Genomic DNA, 17,232 nt, shown 5'->3' with positions numbered 1-17,232 from the left:
GCCTTGCAACTGCATTAAGTTCCTCCACCACTTTTGTGATTTTACTACAATCACAGTGCCTGGAGACTTTCGTATTTCACTCCAGATTGTTGGTGGATGTCAGCATAACAGGATCACTATCCGGCACTATGGCTGTTATGTCTATGCCCCATTTTTCCAGGCCACACTGGAGGGACGAGTTCTGCTGCCATTTTTCCAGCAATATCAATCTGCTGCAAAGCCTCACTGGCTGCCTTGTTGAAAAGTCCGAGCACCTCTTGGTGAAGCTTACTGCCACACAGAGGATGTCGTGTTCAAGAATAGGTTCGACGGATTTAAAGAGAATCAAGGCTGGACACGGTCTTCATTTACACACAGGAGAATTCACAAAAAGGCACATACTCACTGAGACTAACCCAGTATAATGCACAAATAACTAACCATTGGGTGCAAATAAATCACTGCTAAACATTCTCAACTCCAGATTGGGAATGCAAGGGTTAAAAACACAATGCTCATCCACCCATAGGCACAGCACTCTAATGAACAGTAAATTAATTACAACAATCAAGGAGAGTATATCAAATGAACCTGGTGTGACATTACAGGCACAAAACCTCACTCCATAGAGGACATCTACATGGGGAAGTGTCTTAAAAAAGCAGCCTCTATTCTCAAGGACCTCCACCACCCATCTACACCCTCTTCACTCTGCTACCATCGGGAAAAAAGTACAGGAGGCTAAAGATGAGCACTCATCAGCTCAAGGACAGCTACTTCCCCGGCTGCCATCAGATTCCTGAATAATCAATGAACCAAAGACCCTGCCTTACTTTTTGTGTACTACTATTTTAATTTTATTTATAGTAATGTCGTAAGAAGGCTATACTATGAATGTTTGCACTTTGATGCTGCCGCCAAACACTGAATTTCATGACTTGCTCATGACAGTAAATTCTGATTCTGAATCTGAATCCTGCATCAACCACTGCTCAGAATCTGGGACGGAACCATTGCAATTGGCCCTCTGTTGCTCCCCCATGGCTGGCAGTCTTAAGGCAGTCCTAAAAGAGAATGAGAAGGCTCCACCTGTAGCTTTTCAATGCAGGGCCTGTTCATGTGAACTGCTTAGACCAATCGCTTGTCAATTTCACATTTGGGCATATCTAACAATTGATAAACACCCAGAGGACCAATCACACATCTGTCTCACAGGTGGGTAGAACTAACCCATAATTGGCCAGTGAGATCACTTCCAATCTCAGGCTCTCTGGAGAGGTCACATGACCCTCCACAATCAACACTACAGAGAGTGACCCGACAGGTTGGACAAGAAGCTGACCAGAAGTAAGGATAGTTTCCATGTGCCTGCAGCTGGGAGGGTCACCTGACTAGCCGGGCAAGAGGCAGGTCCAAAATCATTTCTCCATGTCAATCAAAGTCAGACATACTCACAGGCTGAATTTTTGTAGTACTTTGAATAAATAATTCCATTCTACTCTGTTAAAGGCTTTCTCTGCGTCTAAAGCAACAGCCACTGTTGGCGTCTTATTTCCTTGTACTGCATGGATTAAGTTAATGAACTTACAAACATTGTCCGTTGTTTGTCTTTTCTTAATAAATCCAGTTTGATCTAGTTTTACTGTTTTTGGTACACAGTCGGCCAATCTGTTTGCTAATAGTTTTGCTATTATCTTATAATCTGAGTTAAGTAGAGATATTGGTCTATATGATGCTGGTGTTAGTGGATCTTTCCCCGCCTTTGGTATTACTGTAATTATTGCAGTTTTACATGAATCTGGCAAGTTTTGTGTTTCTTCTATCTGGTTCATTACTTCCAGGAGAGTAAGAATTAGTAACTCTTTAAATGTTTTATAGAATTCTATTAGGAGTCCATCCTCCCCAGGCGTTTTATTGTTCGGTAGCTTTTTTAATATATCTTGTATTTCCTCTATTTCAAATGGTTTCATCAATTTGTTTTGCTCCTCTTCTTGCAATTTCGGTAGTTCAATTTTAGCTAGAAACTCATCTTTTTTGTCTTCTTTCGGTATAATTGGTCGTAGAATTCCTTAATGTTTTCATTGATCTCTGTTGGGTTATATGTAATTTGTTTGTCCTTTTTCCTTGATGCCAATAACGTTCTTTTAGCTTGTTCTGTTTTAAGTTGCCAAGCTAGTATTTTGTGCGTTTTTTTCTCCTAGCTCGTAATACTTCTGCTTTATTTTCATTATGTTCTTCTCCACCTTATACGTTTGTAGTGTTTTGTATTTTTTTTGTCCGCCAATTCTCTTCTTTTTGTTGTATCTTCCCTTGTTGCTAGTTCTTTTTCTGTATTTCCCTTTCCAGCTGTTCAATTTCCCGATTGTAGTCCTTTTTCATCTTAGTTACATAACTTATTATCTGCCCTCTGATGAAGGCTTTCATTGCATCCCATAATTTAAATTAAATTATCAGCCATTAATGAAGAAATTACAAGATGACTTAGAACATTGGAAAGATTTACCACTAACACTGATAGGAAGGGTAAATTGCATTAAAATGAATATCTTCTCAAGGATACAATACCTATTTCAATCGTTACCAATTCCCTTAACAGAGAAATTCTTTGAGCTAAAGAAAATAATAAGGAAATTCTTATGGAAAGGGGGAAACCGAGGATAGCGCTAGATAAATTAACAGAATGGTACAAACAATGTGGTTTGCAGCTACCAAACTTTAAGAATTATTATAAAGCAGCACAATTAAGATATCTATCAGATTTTTATCAAACAAGGGAAAAACCAGATTGGACCAGGATAGAGCTAGATAAAATAGGGGAGAAGGTACCAGAACATATACTTTATAAATGGGATGAAAAACTGGTGCAATATAAAAGTTCACCAGTATTGCATCATCTGCTCAACATTTGGAAGAAGATTCATGTAGAAAGGAAAAAAAAACAAATTACCAACTACCAAAATTATTATTGACACAAAATCAACTAATCCCTTTCACAATAGATAACCTTTCCTTTAGAGAATGGGAGAGAAAAGGGATTAAAAGAATAGAAAATTGTTTTTTTTGGGAAATAATTTATTATCATTTGAACAAATGAAGTACAAATATGGAATAACTCATGGTACAATGTTTGCATACCACCAACTGAAAACCTACTTGAAGGAGAAATTGGGAAGCAGGCTGAAGTTACCAGAAGGAAGCAGTTTTGAATATGTGCCACATAAAAGATTTATAACAAACATGTACATCAAGCTGCAAGAGAAAGAAAATGATGAAATAAGCTATAAACCCAAACAAAAGTGGGAACAAGATCTAAACATAAAGATAAAAAATGAAAAAATGAAAAATGGGAAAAGCTATACTCCGGAACTATGAGAAATGTAATAAACATGAGGTTACGCATGATACAATATAATTGGTTACACAGGCTATATATCAAGCCCCAAAAGTTAAATAAATGGGACCCAACAGTATCAGACAGAGGTTTTCGCTGTAAGAAGGAAACAGGAACAACAGTACATGCAATTTGGGCATGTGAGAAAGTGGAAAAGTTTTGGGAAGATCTAAATCAGGTATTAAATAAAATCACAAAAAGCAACATACCAAAAAATCCAGAGATCTTTCTTCTAAGTCATATAAGAAGTAAAGAATTTGGACGCGATTTGGATGAAGCACAAAAAAGATTTATTATGATAGCCTTAGTTGTAGCAAAAAAATGTATAATGTCAACTTGGAAATCAGAAGAGAGCCTGAGAATACAGCAATGGTACATAGAAATGAATAAATGTATTCCATTGGAAAAAATAACATATAATTTAAAAAATAAAGTCACATTATTTGAACAAATTTAGGAACCGTACATGGAGAATGAGAAGAAGACGAAATGAACTGACCCAGTGTATAAAAGTAGATGACACAATTTTCTTGTTTATTTTCATTGTGTAATGACATTGTTTAATAGGTTTATTGTATTGTATATGTTGAACGTTTAATGGGTTTGAAGGGGGGTGGGAAGGGATGGGGCAAAGAGGAGAAAATGACACTGTGTATATTCAAGAGGGAAATGTTTGTGTGTATTTAGGTTAATATGGTTCAAAGTGTGAAAAATAAAAATTAAAAAAAACTTAATTCTGTCATGGACAGACTGGAGAGTACAAAGTTCAATGACGTTCATGTAAAGGACTACCTATCCTGGACTCACAATGCCTCCACATTAGTCAGAATTGCACAGCAGCTCCTACACTTACTAAGGAAGCTGAGGAGGGCAAGGCTACCAGCCCCCATCTTGACAACCTTTTGCAGGAACACAATTGATAGTGTCCTGTCTGGATGCATAATTGTGTGGTACGGTAGCTGCAAAGCGTCAGACTAGAAACCTATAAAGAGAATCATTAAAACAGCTGAGAGGATCACTGGGGTGTCCCTTTCCTCTATAGACATTTACTGGTGTCTATAGAGGAAAAGGACATTATGTTAACCCACTGTCAAAAATAAGGTACGGCAGCTGCAGACTTCCTTGTTTAACTCCGAGAAGCCACTTGGCCCAGAAGGTTTGGAAAGAGAAACTAGCAGATATGGGGTACTTGTGGCTGATGTCAATGACGGTTGAAGTCAGATAATTGAAAAAATTAAGTTTAGAAACATTTTCTACTTCATTAGTGTTCGGTAATATGTTTTATAATGTCGACATGTCTGTCCATGGTCTCATGCACTGCTAGACTGAGACAATCTGCGAATTGGAAGGGCATCTCATATTCCCTCTGGGCACCCTCCAACTGGATAGCATTAACATCGACCTCCAGTTTCCATTAGCACCCCCGCCATCTATTTCTCCTTCCCTTCACCTCTCTCTCTCTTTCTCTCTCTCTCTCATTTCTCTTTTTTCCTTTTTCCTCTGACTCCTTTTCTCCAACACTGCATCCACAGAGTCACCCCGCTCCCAAACCAATTTGTGCCTGTCATCCGACCTACATCCGATTATCACCTTTTGTCTGTTAGACTGTACTCCTCCCCTTTCTTTCCTGCTCCCAGCCTTTTAATTCAGCCGCCTCCTTGCTCTTTACTCATACCTTGAAGAAGGGCTCAGGCCCGAAACATCAGTAATATAGCTTTACTTCTATGGATGCTGAGAGTCCTGCAGAGTTTCTCCAGAATTTCTTTATTTTTAAAATAATTTTAAGTTACCTTTGATGAAATTTGAACAAATGTGACAGTAGAGATATAAACAAGTAATGTCTTGAAACTTCAGTACTTAATTGTGGAGTTTTGCAGGGATCTCTTCTGGGACCATGGCTTTGTGATTTTCCTAAATGACCTAGAAGTGGCCAACCTTTTAATTTTGAATTTAGACATACAGCACGGTTACAGGCCATTTTGGCACACAAGTCCATTCTGGGGGATGTAAATTAATTGGGCGGCACGGACTCATGGGCCAAAATGGCCTGTTACCATGCTGTATGAGTAAATTAAAAATTAAAAGGTTGGCCACCCCTCGACCTAGATGTAGAAGTGGAAGGATGGGTCAGTAAGTTTGAGGATGATACAAAGGTTGGAGGTGTTGTGGATGGAGCTGAAGGTTGTCGTAGGTTACAAGAGGATATAGACAGGATGCAGAGTTGGGTGGAAAGGTGGCAGATAGAGTTCAATCTGGATAAGTGTGAGGTGATGCATTTTGAAAGGTCTAACCTGAAGGCAGAGTACAGGGTTAATGGTCAGACACTTGACAGTGTGGAAGAACTGAGGGACCTTGGGGTCCAAATTCATACAGTGCATCTCTCAATGTTGCTACACAGGTTGATAGGATAGTTAGGAATGCCTATGGGACGGTGGTCTTCATTAGTCAAGGGATTGAGTTCGAGTTGTGAGGTCATGTTGCAACTCTACAAATCTCTGGTGAGACCATACTTCGAATATTGTGTTCAGTTCTGGTCATCTCATTATAGGAAGGATGTGGAAGCTATGGAGAGGATGTTGCCTGGATTTGAAAATAAGTCTTATGAGGCAAGATTAGCAGAGCTGGGACTCTTTCCTTTGGAGTATAGAAGGATGAGAGGTGACTAAATCGAGGTCTACAAGATTCTGAGGAGGATAGATAAGGTGGGCAGCCAGCACCTTTTTCCCAGGGCAGGAATTGCAAACACCAGAGGACATCTGTACAAAGTGAAAGGAGGGAAGTTTAGGGGAGACATCAGGGTTAAGTTTTTTACACTGAGAGTTGTGGGTGCCTGGAATGTCTTGCCAGGGATAGTGGTGGAGGCTGGAACATTAGGGGAATTTAAGAGACTCTTAGACAGGCGCATGGATGAAAGAAAAATAGAGGATTATGAGGTAGGGAGGGTTTAGTTTTTTTTGGTAGGTTGCCACAATATAGAGGGCCAAAGGGCCTGTATTGTGCTGTGATGTTCTACGTTCTACGAATTCTACTGTCTAATTGTTATCAGATATTCATACTGGTGTATAAGTTGCATCAGTTTGTAATTTGCTGTTGTTTTATTGCACAAGTAAGAATTGCCAATTGTTTGCAGGTGAAAATAATGGACAAGGTTCTGGGATCAGTCACTGGGGCAAGGTGCGTCTGCTTTATACACGGAAATTACGAGGTATTACTTGGAACCTAAAACACAGGTGGGGAACAGGTGGGAATCCTTCCTGATTCTGCTGATGGCGACTTGTTTTTCCAAGATTATGTATTTCAAATTGGTTCAAAGTTTCCGTTTATCCTCATGTAATCTACATTAAAATGTAATACACATGAAATATGTAATACACATGAAATATTTGCTGTACTGCTTCAGTTTTGAATTGTGCTGCAGTGATTGCTATAATCATCTTTGCCACCAGGTGATGCTTTCACACAGTTTGAATGAAGAGAAGGTGCCAATTGAATAACGAAAAATATAACATTTCAAACTAATTTCAACTGATTTCTCTGATACTTAATTTATTTTTGTTCTACTTAAAATCCATGCAAATTTATTTTTTCATGCCTTACATTTAGAACCACGGAACAGTATGCACAGAGACAGGCCCTTCAGCCCATCTAGTTTATTGTGCCTAGTCCCACTGATCTATATCTGGACCATTCCCTCACCCCAACCCATCCTTCTATCTATCCAATTTTTTTTTTCAAACTTTATTTAAAATTTTCAAGAAAAAAAAGTCCATAATATAAAAATGAAAAACTACAACTAATCCATCCCCCCTTCACCCACCTTCAGCAAACTCCGCAAGGGAAGCAAACAAAAAACATCATAAAAGAAACACATACAACAATTTAAGATATTACTAAACTCATACATTTCAAATATGGCGACCACATCTTAATAAAAAAGTCATAATTATCATGCAAATTATGTGATTTTCTCCATATAAATACTCATTATGCCAACGAGTTACATTTACCTCAGCCTCATCTTTGCATGAAGTCGCGACACATTTATGTGCTACAGCCAATGCTAGACGAAGAAAAGCTGTCTGTAACTTGTCCAACCCCAAATCAGTAAATGGGACAGTACAACCCAACAAATTTTTTTTTGTATCTAATAAAAATTGGATCTTAAATAATTTTTGAAGAAATCCCCTAATTTTTTGCCAAAATGGTTGAACCTTATTACAAAGCCAAACTGAGTGTAAAAATGTTCCTACACATAATCTACATCTAAAACACAGTTCTGAATTACTAAATCCATATTTTTTCAATTTCTCAGGGGTCAGATACAACTGATGCAAAAAATTATAATTATCCATACTATATCTTACATTAAGTAATTTAGTCACATCCTCAAAACACATCATCTCCCAATCGGCCTGATTAATATCACAAATTAAGTAATTTTCCCATTTAATCCTAGATTTATATAAATTTATTTTATCCATAGTATCTTGCAACAACGCATACATCTCAGAAATAAAACCCTATTTGATGGATGATAAATCAAAAACTCAAATTTCGTTAACTTAGGAATTTTCATTTCTCTTCCAAAATTATCTTTCACTAATGCTCTAATTTGGTAGTACACAAATAAAGAATTCACTGAAATTCCAAATTTCTCTCTAAGTTGATTAAACGATAAAAATTTACCCTCTTCAAAACAATCCTGCAACAACTTTATTCCTTTAATCTGCCATTCAGCTAAATAGGAATCAATTTATTTTGATATATTGGAGCCTGAAGTGATATTTTACCTTTTGTACCTATCAATGTTCCTTTTAGTCCAAATCTCTAAGAAATGTTTTAAAATTGGTACATTATATCTCTGTAATAAAACGGAATTCCACTTAAATATGAAATGGTGTGAGTAAGATTCTGAAATACCAGCCAATTCTACCCAAGCCCAAATAGAAGGATGCAAAACATCCAACATGCGATTAATAAATCTTAATTGAGCTGCTTCATAATAATTTTGAAAATAAGGCAATTGTAAACTTCCCAAGGCATATTTCCAATTCAATTTATGTATCGCTACTCTAGCTAACTTGCCCTTCCATAAAAATTCTTGTACTACTTTATTTAAGTCCTGAAAAAAAGATTTCGCAAGTAGACAAGGAATTGACTGAAAAAGATTCTGAATATGCAGAAAAATGTTCATCTTAATATAATTTACTCAACCTACTAACGACAAAGGTAAATCCTTCCACTTAATCAAATCAGCCTTAATCTTTCTCATTAACAGTACATAATTTAAATTATACAGTGATTGAATATTTACATCAGAGAGAGAGAGAAGTAAAAGGACAAAAAAAGAGAGAGAAAAAAAGAAAAAAAGTTTGCTAGATGTTTAGCCGCACTAGTGACTTCCTCCTTCTGTGGGACCACCAGAGGGCAGGCATGTCTGAGCTCTGCGAGCTCTCCTGTTTTTGAGGGGAAGCAGTCCTGGGGTGTTGGGGGGCATGAGAGGGAGCAGTCTGAGTCAGGAGGAAGTGGGGTTCGAAGCCTCCCAGAGGACAAACTCCTGGAAAGGAGAGCCGGGTGGCTTGGCGTCCAGTATTGTGCTCCCATGTGGGGTGGTCTGGTTCGTGGGATGGGCTGTGGCAGGCAGGGCCGACTCAGGATCCCCAGCCCTCACCAGGTCTGGGATAGGCACAAGGGGTACCTCACAATCACACATTGCGGGTTGGCATGTATGAGGTGTACCGCTTCCACCAGTGGATCCATCTTATGGCCCCTCATGTGTCTCTGTAGCAGGATCAGCCCTGGGGTTGCCAACCAAGGAGGAATGGAGGCATCATTCATGTGGGGTGGTGTTAGTCACAGTGCACAGGAACAATTGGATGGCATGAAGCGCTTCGGGCAAAACGTCCTGCCAGTGGGACACTGGCATGTTTTTGGACCTAAGGGCCAGTAGCACCGCCTTCCAGATGCTGGCATTCTCCATTTCCACCTGGTCATTAACCCTGGGGTTATAGCTGGTGATCCTGCTTCTGGCCAGAGAGTACCGTCACAGTTCCTCACTCATGAATGAGGTCCCCCGATTGCTGTGGATGTACTTGGGGTACCCGAACTGGGTGAAGATACTGCACAGTGCCTTGATGACCTTCGCCGAGGTCATAACCGGGCAGGGAATAGCAAAGGGGAACCAGAAGAACAGTAGGCATTCCTATTTGTAGTGGGTAGGGGGCTCTTGAAATCGATGCTGAGCTGTTCAACAGGGCGTGTGGCCTAGATAAGGTGTTCTTTCTTGGGCCGGTAGAACTGCGGCATACATTCAGCACAGATGTGGCAGTGTCTGGACATGGACCATATGTCCTCAATGGAGTACGGAAGGTTCCGAGTCTTGGCGAAATGGTATAACCTTGTGACTCCGGGGTGGCACAAACTGTTGTGGAGGGTCTGGAGATGGTCAAGATGTGTGCTGGCGCACGTCTCCAGGGATAGGGCGTCTAGGGGATCATTGCGTTTACCTGGTCGGTATAAGATGTCGTAATTATAGGTGAAGAGCTCGATCCTCCACCTAAGAATCCTGACATTCTTGATTTTACCCCGCTGTTTAGCACTGAACATGAAGGCCATGACCCTCTGGTCTGTCAGCAAGGTGAAACATTTACCCGCCAGGTAATGTCGCCAGTGGCGCACCGCCTCAATGATCACTTGGGCCTCCATCTCGACTGAGGAGTGACGTACCTCAGGACCGTGCAGGATGTGGGAGAAAAAAAACTACTGGCCTGCCTGCCTGGTCAAGAGTGGTGGCCAGTGCGAAATCAGAGGCATCGCTCTCCACCTGAAATGGGATGGGCTCGTCCAGGGCATCGTGGCCTTTGCGATGTCTCCTCAGATCTGGTAGAATGCAACTTGGGCTTCCGCTGATAACGAGAAAGTTGTGGACTTAATCAAGGGGTGGGCTTTATCGGCGTAATTGGGCACTCATTGTTCATAATAGGAAGACAGCCCAAGGCACTTTTTCAGTGCCTTTAGGGTGTTTGGGACTGGGAGCTCCATAAGAGGTCACATGCAGTCGGGGTCCGGGGCTATGACACTATGTGCCACGACACAACCGAGAAGGGCCAGACAATCTGTGTTGAATACACACTTGTCCTTACTATACGTCAAGTTGAGGGACCTGGCCGTACGTAAGAACTTAACAAGGTTCGTGTCATAGTCCCGTTGGTCGTGGCCACAGATGGTGACATTGTTGAGATATGGGAACGTCGCCGTCAGCTTGTGATCCTCCACCATCCGATCCGTGAGCCTCTGAAAAGCAGACACCAAATTGCACCCGCAGGAAGTGAAAAAGTCTGCCATCGGCCTCAAAACCTGTATAGAGCCAGTCACTCGGGCGAAGGGGGAGTTGATGATAGGCCGACATTGAGGTCATTGGTCGAGAAGACTCTGTATTGTGAGACCTTATTGACCAAGTCGGCGATCCAGGGTAGGGGGTATGTGTCCAACTGGGTGAAGTGGTTGATGGTTTAACTACAATCAATCACCATCCGGGGCTTGCCTGCCCCTCTGACTATGAGGACCTGCGCCCTTCAGGGGCTTGAACGAGGGGCTATGATCCCCTCCACCAAGAGTCGCTGAACCTCGGCCTGGATGAACACCATATCCTCAGTGCTGTAGCGTCTGCTCTTGGTGGCAATTGGTTTACAGTCTGGGGTGAGGTTTGTTAATAGTGACAGAGGGGCCACCCGCAAGGGGTTGAGGCTGCAGAATGTTGCTGAAGGCTGGGTGCTCGATTGGGGGGGGGGTCGGGTTATAAGCTATGGGTTATAAATGGTGAGCGGGGGTTGGAGGCCCCCCAAACGTCATCATCACACTCCTGAATTGACTCTGGAAGTTGAGGCCCATGAGGATCGGTGCATAGAGATGGGGCATGACCAACAATAAAAAGTCATTATAAGACTCCCTCCCCCACCGTCAGCGACGCCACACAGTACTCCTGGATACAAGTCTGCTGGTCTTTCGCTGCCATCAATACAGACCCGGTCATCGGCCAAATGGGGATCGAGAGTCTACAGGCCACCCCAGGGTGGATAAAACTTTCAGTACTGCCACTGTTGAAGAGGCAGCTCGATTTGTGCCCATTCACCTTGATCTGCATCATGGAGTTCGTGATCAGGTGAGGGCTGGCTTGGTCCAAGGTGATCGATGCCAGGATAGGTGCGTCATCTTCGTTGTCGGTGTGGAGGCCTGATGCCCAAGATGGTGGCTTCCATGTTGACCACGCTGCCAATGCCAATGAAGAAGGTGGAAGTGGTGTCGTTGGAGACAGAAATGATGTCACTGGTGAGGGTTGTTGCTGCACAGAGGATGGCGACGAGAGTGTGTAAAATGGCGCTCGCCTTACCATGCACGTGGCTGGCACCAGAAGCTCCTTGGCCATACATGCCACGCTGCTCAGAGATGGGGCTCTGGACCTGCAGACACATCGGTAATGGCCTTTTTTCCCACGGCCCGAGCAGGTAGCTCCTTTCGCGGGGCAGAGACGTCGCGGATGTCTTGCCTGCCAACAGAAGTTGCACCTCAACAATCCCGGTGCTACTGCAGTCGCAGTTGGGTCGGCCATCCCCGATGCTGACTCCCAGGAGGCGGGCCTCGTGGTGGCGCGTACTGGGTAGGCCAGCTTCTGCTCACGATCAACTCCGCATGGCGCTGGGCCGAGTCTAAGGTTCTGGCCAGTTGGATCGTCCATTTCAGCGGGAGTTGATCCTCCTCTAGGAGACATTGTCGGATATAATCCAACTTCAACCCTGACACGCAAACGACCCAGACCAGGTCTTCCACGCACTGGGCCCCTGGCACCAAAACTGTGGGATTCCCCAAACAGTCTTTTCCCAGTGTGATCAGGGCTCAAACAAACTCTTCCATTGACTCACCAGGCTGCTGTTTTCTGGACACCAGGAGGTAACGGGAGTAGACCTCATTGATCTTGGGCCCATAGTTCAGCCATCGCTCTGTGTAGGTCATGTACCTTTTGATGACCTGGAAAGGCCTCTGGCCGACTCTTGCCTGTAGGACCTTTAGCCTCTTTTTGTCCGAATCAACCAGTCCAGCAGCGGACTCCAGGAAGTTGTTAAAGTAGTTGACCCACTGCTCGAAGAGTTCTAATGCACTTGGGACTTGGGGATCCACTTCTAGCCGATCGGGGCGCAGCAACTTCTCCATTACCGGAGACGTTAAAATTTCTGTGCAATAAATTGTTGGGCACTATCAGCAGCCCCAATAATTGCAATGACCAAGACTTGAGGGGAACGATAGGCTTATTGCACAGAAGACTTGAGCTATCCCGGATCCAAACTAGGGAAGTGCAGGGAAGGGAAAGGTGGCCCGACCTTTATGGCCTGGGTCTCAGGGGGAGGAGTCCAGCTAAGAGTCCAGGGGGTGGGCCAGCCCAAGCCAATTAGTATATACAATCCATACCATTACAGTATCTGTATTCCCAGATCACTCTCTTTTAGCATATTCCATAATACCCTACCATTCTCTGTGTATGTCCTTTCTTGGTTTGTCCTTCCAAAATGCAACACCTCACACTTACTTGCATTAAATTCCATCTGCCATTTTTCAGCCCATTTTTCCAGCTGGTCCAAATCCCCCTGCAAGCTTTAAAAATCTTCTTCCAATCTTACAATACCTCCAATCTTAGTATCATCTGCAAACCTGCTGATTCAATTTACCACATTATCATCCAGATCATTGATATAGATGACAAACAACAATGGTCCCAGCACTGATCCCTGAGGCACACCAGACAGGCCTCCAGTCTGAGAAGCAAGCATCCACCACTACTCTCTGGCTTCTTTCATCCAGCCATTGTCGAATCTAGTTCACTACTTCACCTTGAATACCTAGTGTATGATCCATGTGGGAAAAATGTCCTCTAGTTTTAGAATACCCTAGTCTGCAAGAAAAGCATGATAACCCACCCTTCCTGATTTTACAAATCTCTATAATGTCAGCCCTTGCCCTCGGCAGGGAATAGCAACCTATCGAGTCTCTCCTCATAACTTGAATCCTTCAGTTCCAGCAACACCCTTGTGAATAATTTCTGTTCCTTCTTTAGTATAACCATATCCCCCTGTGGTATGTCAATGAGAACTCCTCACATTAATTCTTGTGTGGTTTCACCAAGAATTTGAGCAGTTTTAAGATTCATTTCCTCTGTAATATAGAGAGACATGGTGATTAAGAAGGCACATGGCAATGCCCTGTCCTGTCTATGTGTTCTCTTTCAGGGAATTATTTATTGCACTCCTAGGTTTACAACACTTCCCAGGTCTTTGTCATTGTCTCCTGCCCTGGTTTAACATTCCTGTAACTCCAGTCCTTCTGCCAGCAATATAGTTAAACTTTTACCATCCTCTGAAATAGCACAGCAAATTGTTTAGAGGAATTAGACACGGCTGATAAATGCCAGCCTTGCCAACAATGCTCACATCCCAAGAAAGCATCTACAAAGAGGCAAAAGATTTTCAGAAAATTAATCAAGGACTAGAAATGCCTTATGTAATTAAATTAACCATCTTTAAGCAATTACTGATTTCAAGAGCAGAAAGTTACTTTCTAAGTAAGTTAGGAAGAATGTCTTGGTGCCTCAGTGATTAATGCTGATTCGTTCTAACCTTTTAGCATGTTATTCATAATTTGCAAAGACTAATCATCTCAATAATTGTCACGTTCAAATATGATTATAGATCATTAACTAAAGCTCTTCTGAATGATTTAATAATGAGAAATCTTCAACTGTGCATAAAATTATATATTTTTGTCTTTCTACCTGGTTTTAAGTAAATTTCAGTCAAGTGATGCTTATAAGAACATAAGAAATAGGAGCAGGAGTTGGCCATCCGTCCCGTTGAGTCTGCTCCGCCATTCAATGAGATCAATGCTAATCTGATAATGGGCTTGTCTCCACCAACCTGCCTTTTCCCCAGATTCCTTAATTCCCCTACTATGTTAAAATCTATCCATCCTTGTCTTAAATGTCTTTACTGAAGCCGCCTTTACTGTTTCAATGGACAGTGAATTCCATAGATTCACCACCCTCTGGGAAAAGCAGTTCCTCCTCATCTCCATCTTAAATACGAATCATGAGGCTATATCCCCTAGTTCTAGACTCCCCCAGTGATGGAAACAACTTGCCGACCTATGTTCCCTTCATTCTATGATCTCTTGGTTTTCCATTGTCTATCCGATCTACAAAATAAAATAAATTTTTAAAGTCTGTTCAAGATTTTCAGTCAAGATGCTTTATCTATACTGGAGTCCAAGAGGCAGCAGGACCAGCAACAGATTTGGGATTGGCTGAGGGTGAGGGAGGGGAGTAGTGAGGGAGCCATTTCCAGTGGGGACGGCTGTCTCGTGAGAGAAAGGTGATTAGGTCAAAGTGTGGACTTCAGTCAATGCTGGGCTTTCAGTGAGGAAGGGGAGTAGTGATCACATGAGGGTTTTCTTTTTTCTTTTGCCCTGAGTAGAAGGGACTAGGGATAAAAGATCTCAAAGTTCAAGCAGTGATATGATTATTCTGCAGTATGTGAGAGACATCTGCAGTGGAGAGGAGATAGTCGCCCAACTCTTTGTGGAATGCGTATTTGCTAAGAGTGCGTGGAGAAAGATACAAGGGGTTCTTGTCACGTTTCGTCCCCAGAGGCAGCATGAAAGAGGACTCTCTGATTTATAGGCTGTTCCTGGGGATGCACACAAAATCAGACATTCAGAATGCTGGAAAACCATCAACTCGGTTAAAGACTCCCTTTGGTCTGCCCGCAACCTAGTGGTCTTCCAGCGCACTGAGATGTCAGGGAGGGAATGTTGCTGACTGGCACTTTCCAGGCTGTGACATATGTGCTGAAGGACACCCTGAGGCTTGTCTCAGACTGAGGGGAAGCCCCTCAAACAACAAAAGGGGGAGTAACAACAAGGGGGCACTGAGAACAAATGTAACAAAGTCCATTTATGGAAATGAATGGATCTGACAGTAAGGATATGAAAAGACTGAATGGTTTTCTTTCTTGTAAATAACACTGAACAACAACGATTATGATTCTTGAACACTTTTGGGTGCATTTTATGGATTTTGTGCTGATGAAAATCACCTTAAAAATCTCGATCATGTACAGTTTTTAAAGATACAACCTGTTTCATCTTGTATTCATAAGTATGAGTTCTTAAACAACACATGGATGAAGGAAAAGGTTCTTTACTTTAAAGTTGTAGGAAACAGCACATGAGGCATGCCTTGAGGTTGCAAGCTTCCATTACAGCTCTAACTTAGTGTGTCAGCCCCTGCTGGCAGCCAAGTATAGTCAAATGGGAGCTAAAATCCTTAAGGCATTGCTAGTTGCACTGCAAACATGATCACTATCATTACATCTCCCTTCCTCAAAACAAAAGTAGCTTACTTTTAACCAACATGCTTTCTTTGTATATCTCTGCAATTTTAACTTTAACACTAGGAAGTTACATTTTCATGATTATCAACATTGTTAACATTTTTAAAATTTGTTTTGTGTGTTCACATTTACATACACCAAAACTTGAAGAGTGAATAAGATAGCACTACTTCATTCTAGAACAGGAGTCTTTAAATTTGCTTAATGAGTCTCTTAGGAGGATTCACGTGTCTTGATGACCTCCTGATTGATTGTCCTTGTATCTGAGTTGTTGCCTCAGATGTTGTCTTCTGAGCTGTGTATTCAGGTTGTTCAACAGTATCCATCTACTGTGGCCAGTCCTATTTGAAGATCTTGACGATTTCTTTACAGAACAGCACCTTCATCTGTCTGAATGGTGCATGATCTTGGTTGGACTTCACTAAGGACAATTCCCTTCTGAGTCCATAAGTTTGTTTTGTCTTTTAGACTTACTTGGTCACCAGTGTAGAGTTCAGGTAGGTTTTTTGTTCCTCAATCAAAGTAATATTTTTGCTTTTCTTTCTGTTGTTCTCCCCCTCTTTTGTTTTTAGGAGGTTCTCCTGAATGGGTAAGTTTGATCTTAGCCTACATCCCATAAGGAGTTGTGTTGGTGACATACCACACTCATGCGGCATTGTGCGGTTTACTAGCATGCTCTGGTAGAAGTCCATTCACTCTCTTTTGCCTTTTTCATCAGTCTTTTCACTGTACTGATTTTTCCACTAGAATATTGGACTGTGGAAAATGAGGACTTGATGTGGTGTGTTCAAAGTCCCACTCTTTGGCAAACTGTCAGAACTTTAAATTGCAAAACTGGGGTCCATTGTCTGTGAAAACCTCACTTGCCATGCCATGTCTGGAGATTATGGCTTTCATACCTGTTATTACAGCATCTGCAGTGGTGATGTTCAGTCTACACATCTCTGGATACAGGGAGTAATAGTCTGTGACTACAAGATAGTCCTTCCCTTCACATTCAAATAGGTCAGCGCCTACCTTCTGGTAAGGTCTGAATGGTGCTGGGTGTGGCTTTAGTGGTTCTGCAGGATTGCTTGCTTGATATTGCCGGCATATTGTACAGTTTGATACTTCATTTGTTATATCATTGATGATTCTTGGCCAGTACATCAGGTCTGATGCTCTTTTCTTACACTTTTTGATTCCAAGATCCATGGATCATTTTTAGCATCTCTTTTCTCAGACTCTTTGGGATAACGGCTTTGCTTCCTTTATAGATGATGTCTTCAACCACTGATAGTTCCGCCCTGCACCTCCAGTACTCTGCAATGTCAGGTGAGTAGTCCTGCCTCATGTTGGGCCATTCATCCAAGATGTTTTTTCTCAGTTGTCTCGGTGTTTCATCTTTATTTGTCTCTGACTTTATGAGCTCCAATTTTGCATCTTCAT

At 42.1% G+C, this 17,232-nt stretch overlaps 1 protein-coding gene across 3 annotated transcripts in view; it reads left to right on the top strand.

The window, feature by feature from the left end:
* actr3b (actin related protein 3B) overlaps window positions 1-17,232 on the top strand; it is a 355,031-nt gene that overhangs the window by 199,526 nt on the left and 138,273 nt on the right. The window contains exon 13 of one of the 3 annotated variants that reach the window (XM_069914796.1): window positions 6,501-6,636. The exons of the other annotated variants lie outside the window; for them this stretch is intronic. Within the exon in view, the coding sequence (XP_069770897.1) occupies window positions 6,501-6,504 (4 nt within the window). The 3' untranslated portion in view covers window positions 6,505-6,636. Of the gene's footprint in view, window positions 1-6,500; window positions 6,637-17,232 lie in introns of those variants that run through there. 3 annotated transcript variants of the gene reach the window in all.

The sequence above is a fragment of the Narcine bancroftii genome, chromosome 1 (genome assembly GCF_036971445.1).
Source record: "Narcine bancroftii isolate sNarBan1 chromosome 1, sNarBan1.hap1, whole genome shotgun sequence".
Taxonomy (NCBI): Eukaryota; Metazoa; Chordata; class Chondrichthyes; order Torpediniformes; family Narcinidae; genus Narcine; species Narcine bancroftii.
Note: the sequence above shows the minus strand (reverse complement) of the source record. Positions and strands in the feature narration are given on the sequence as shown.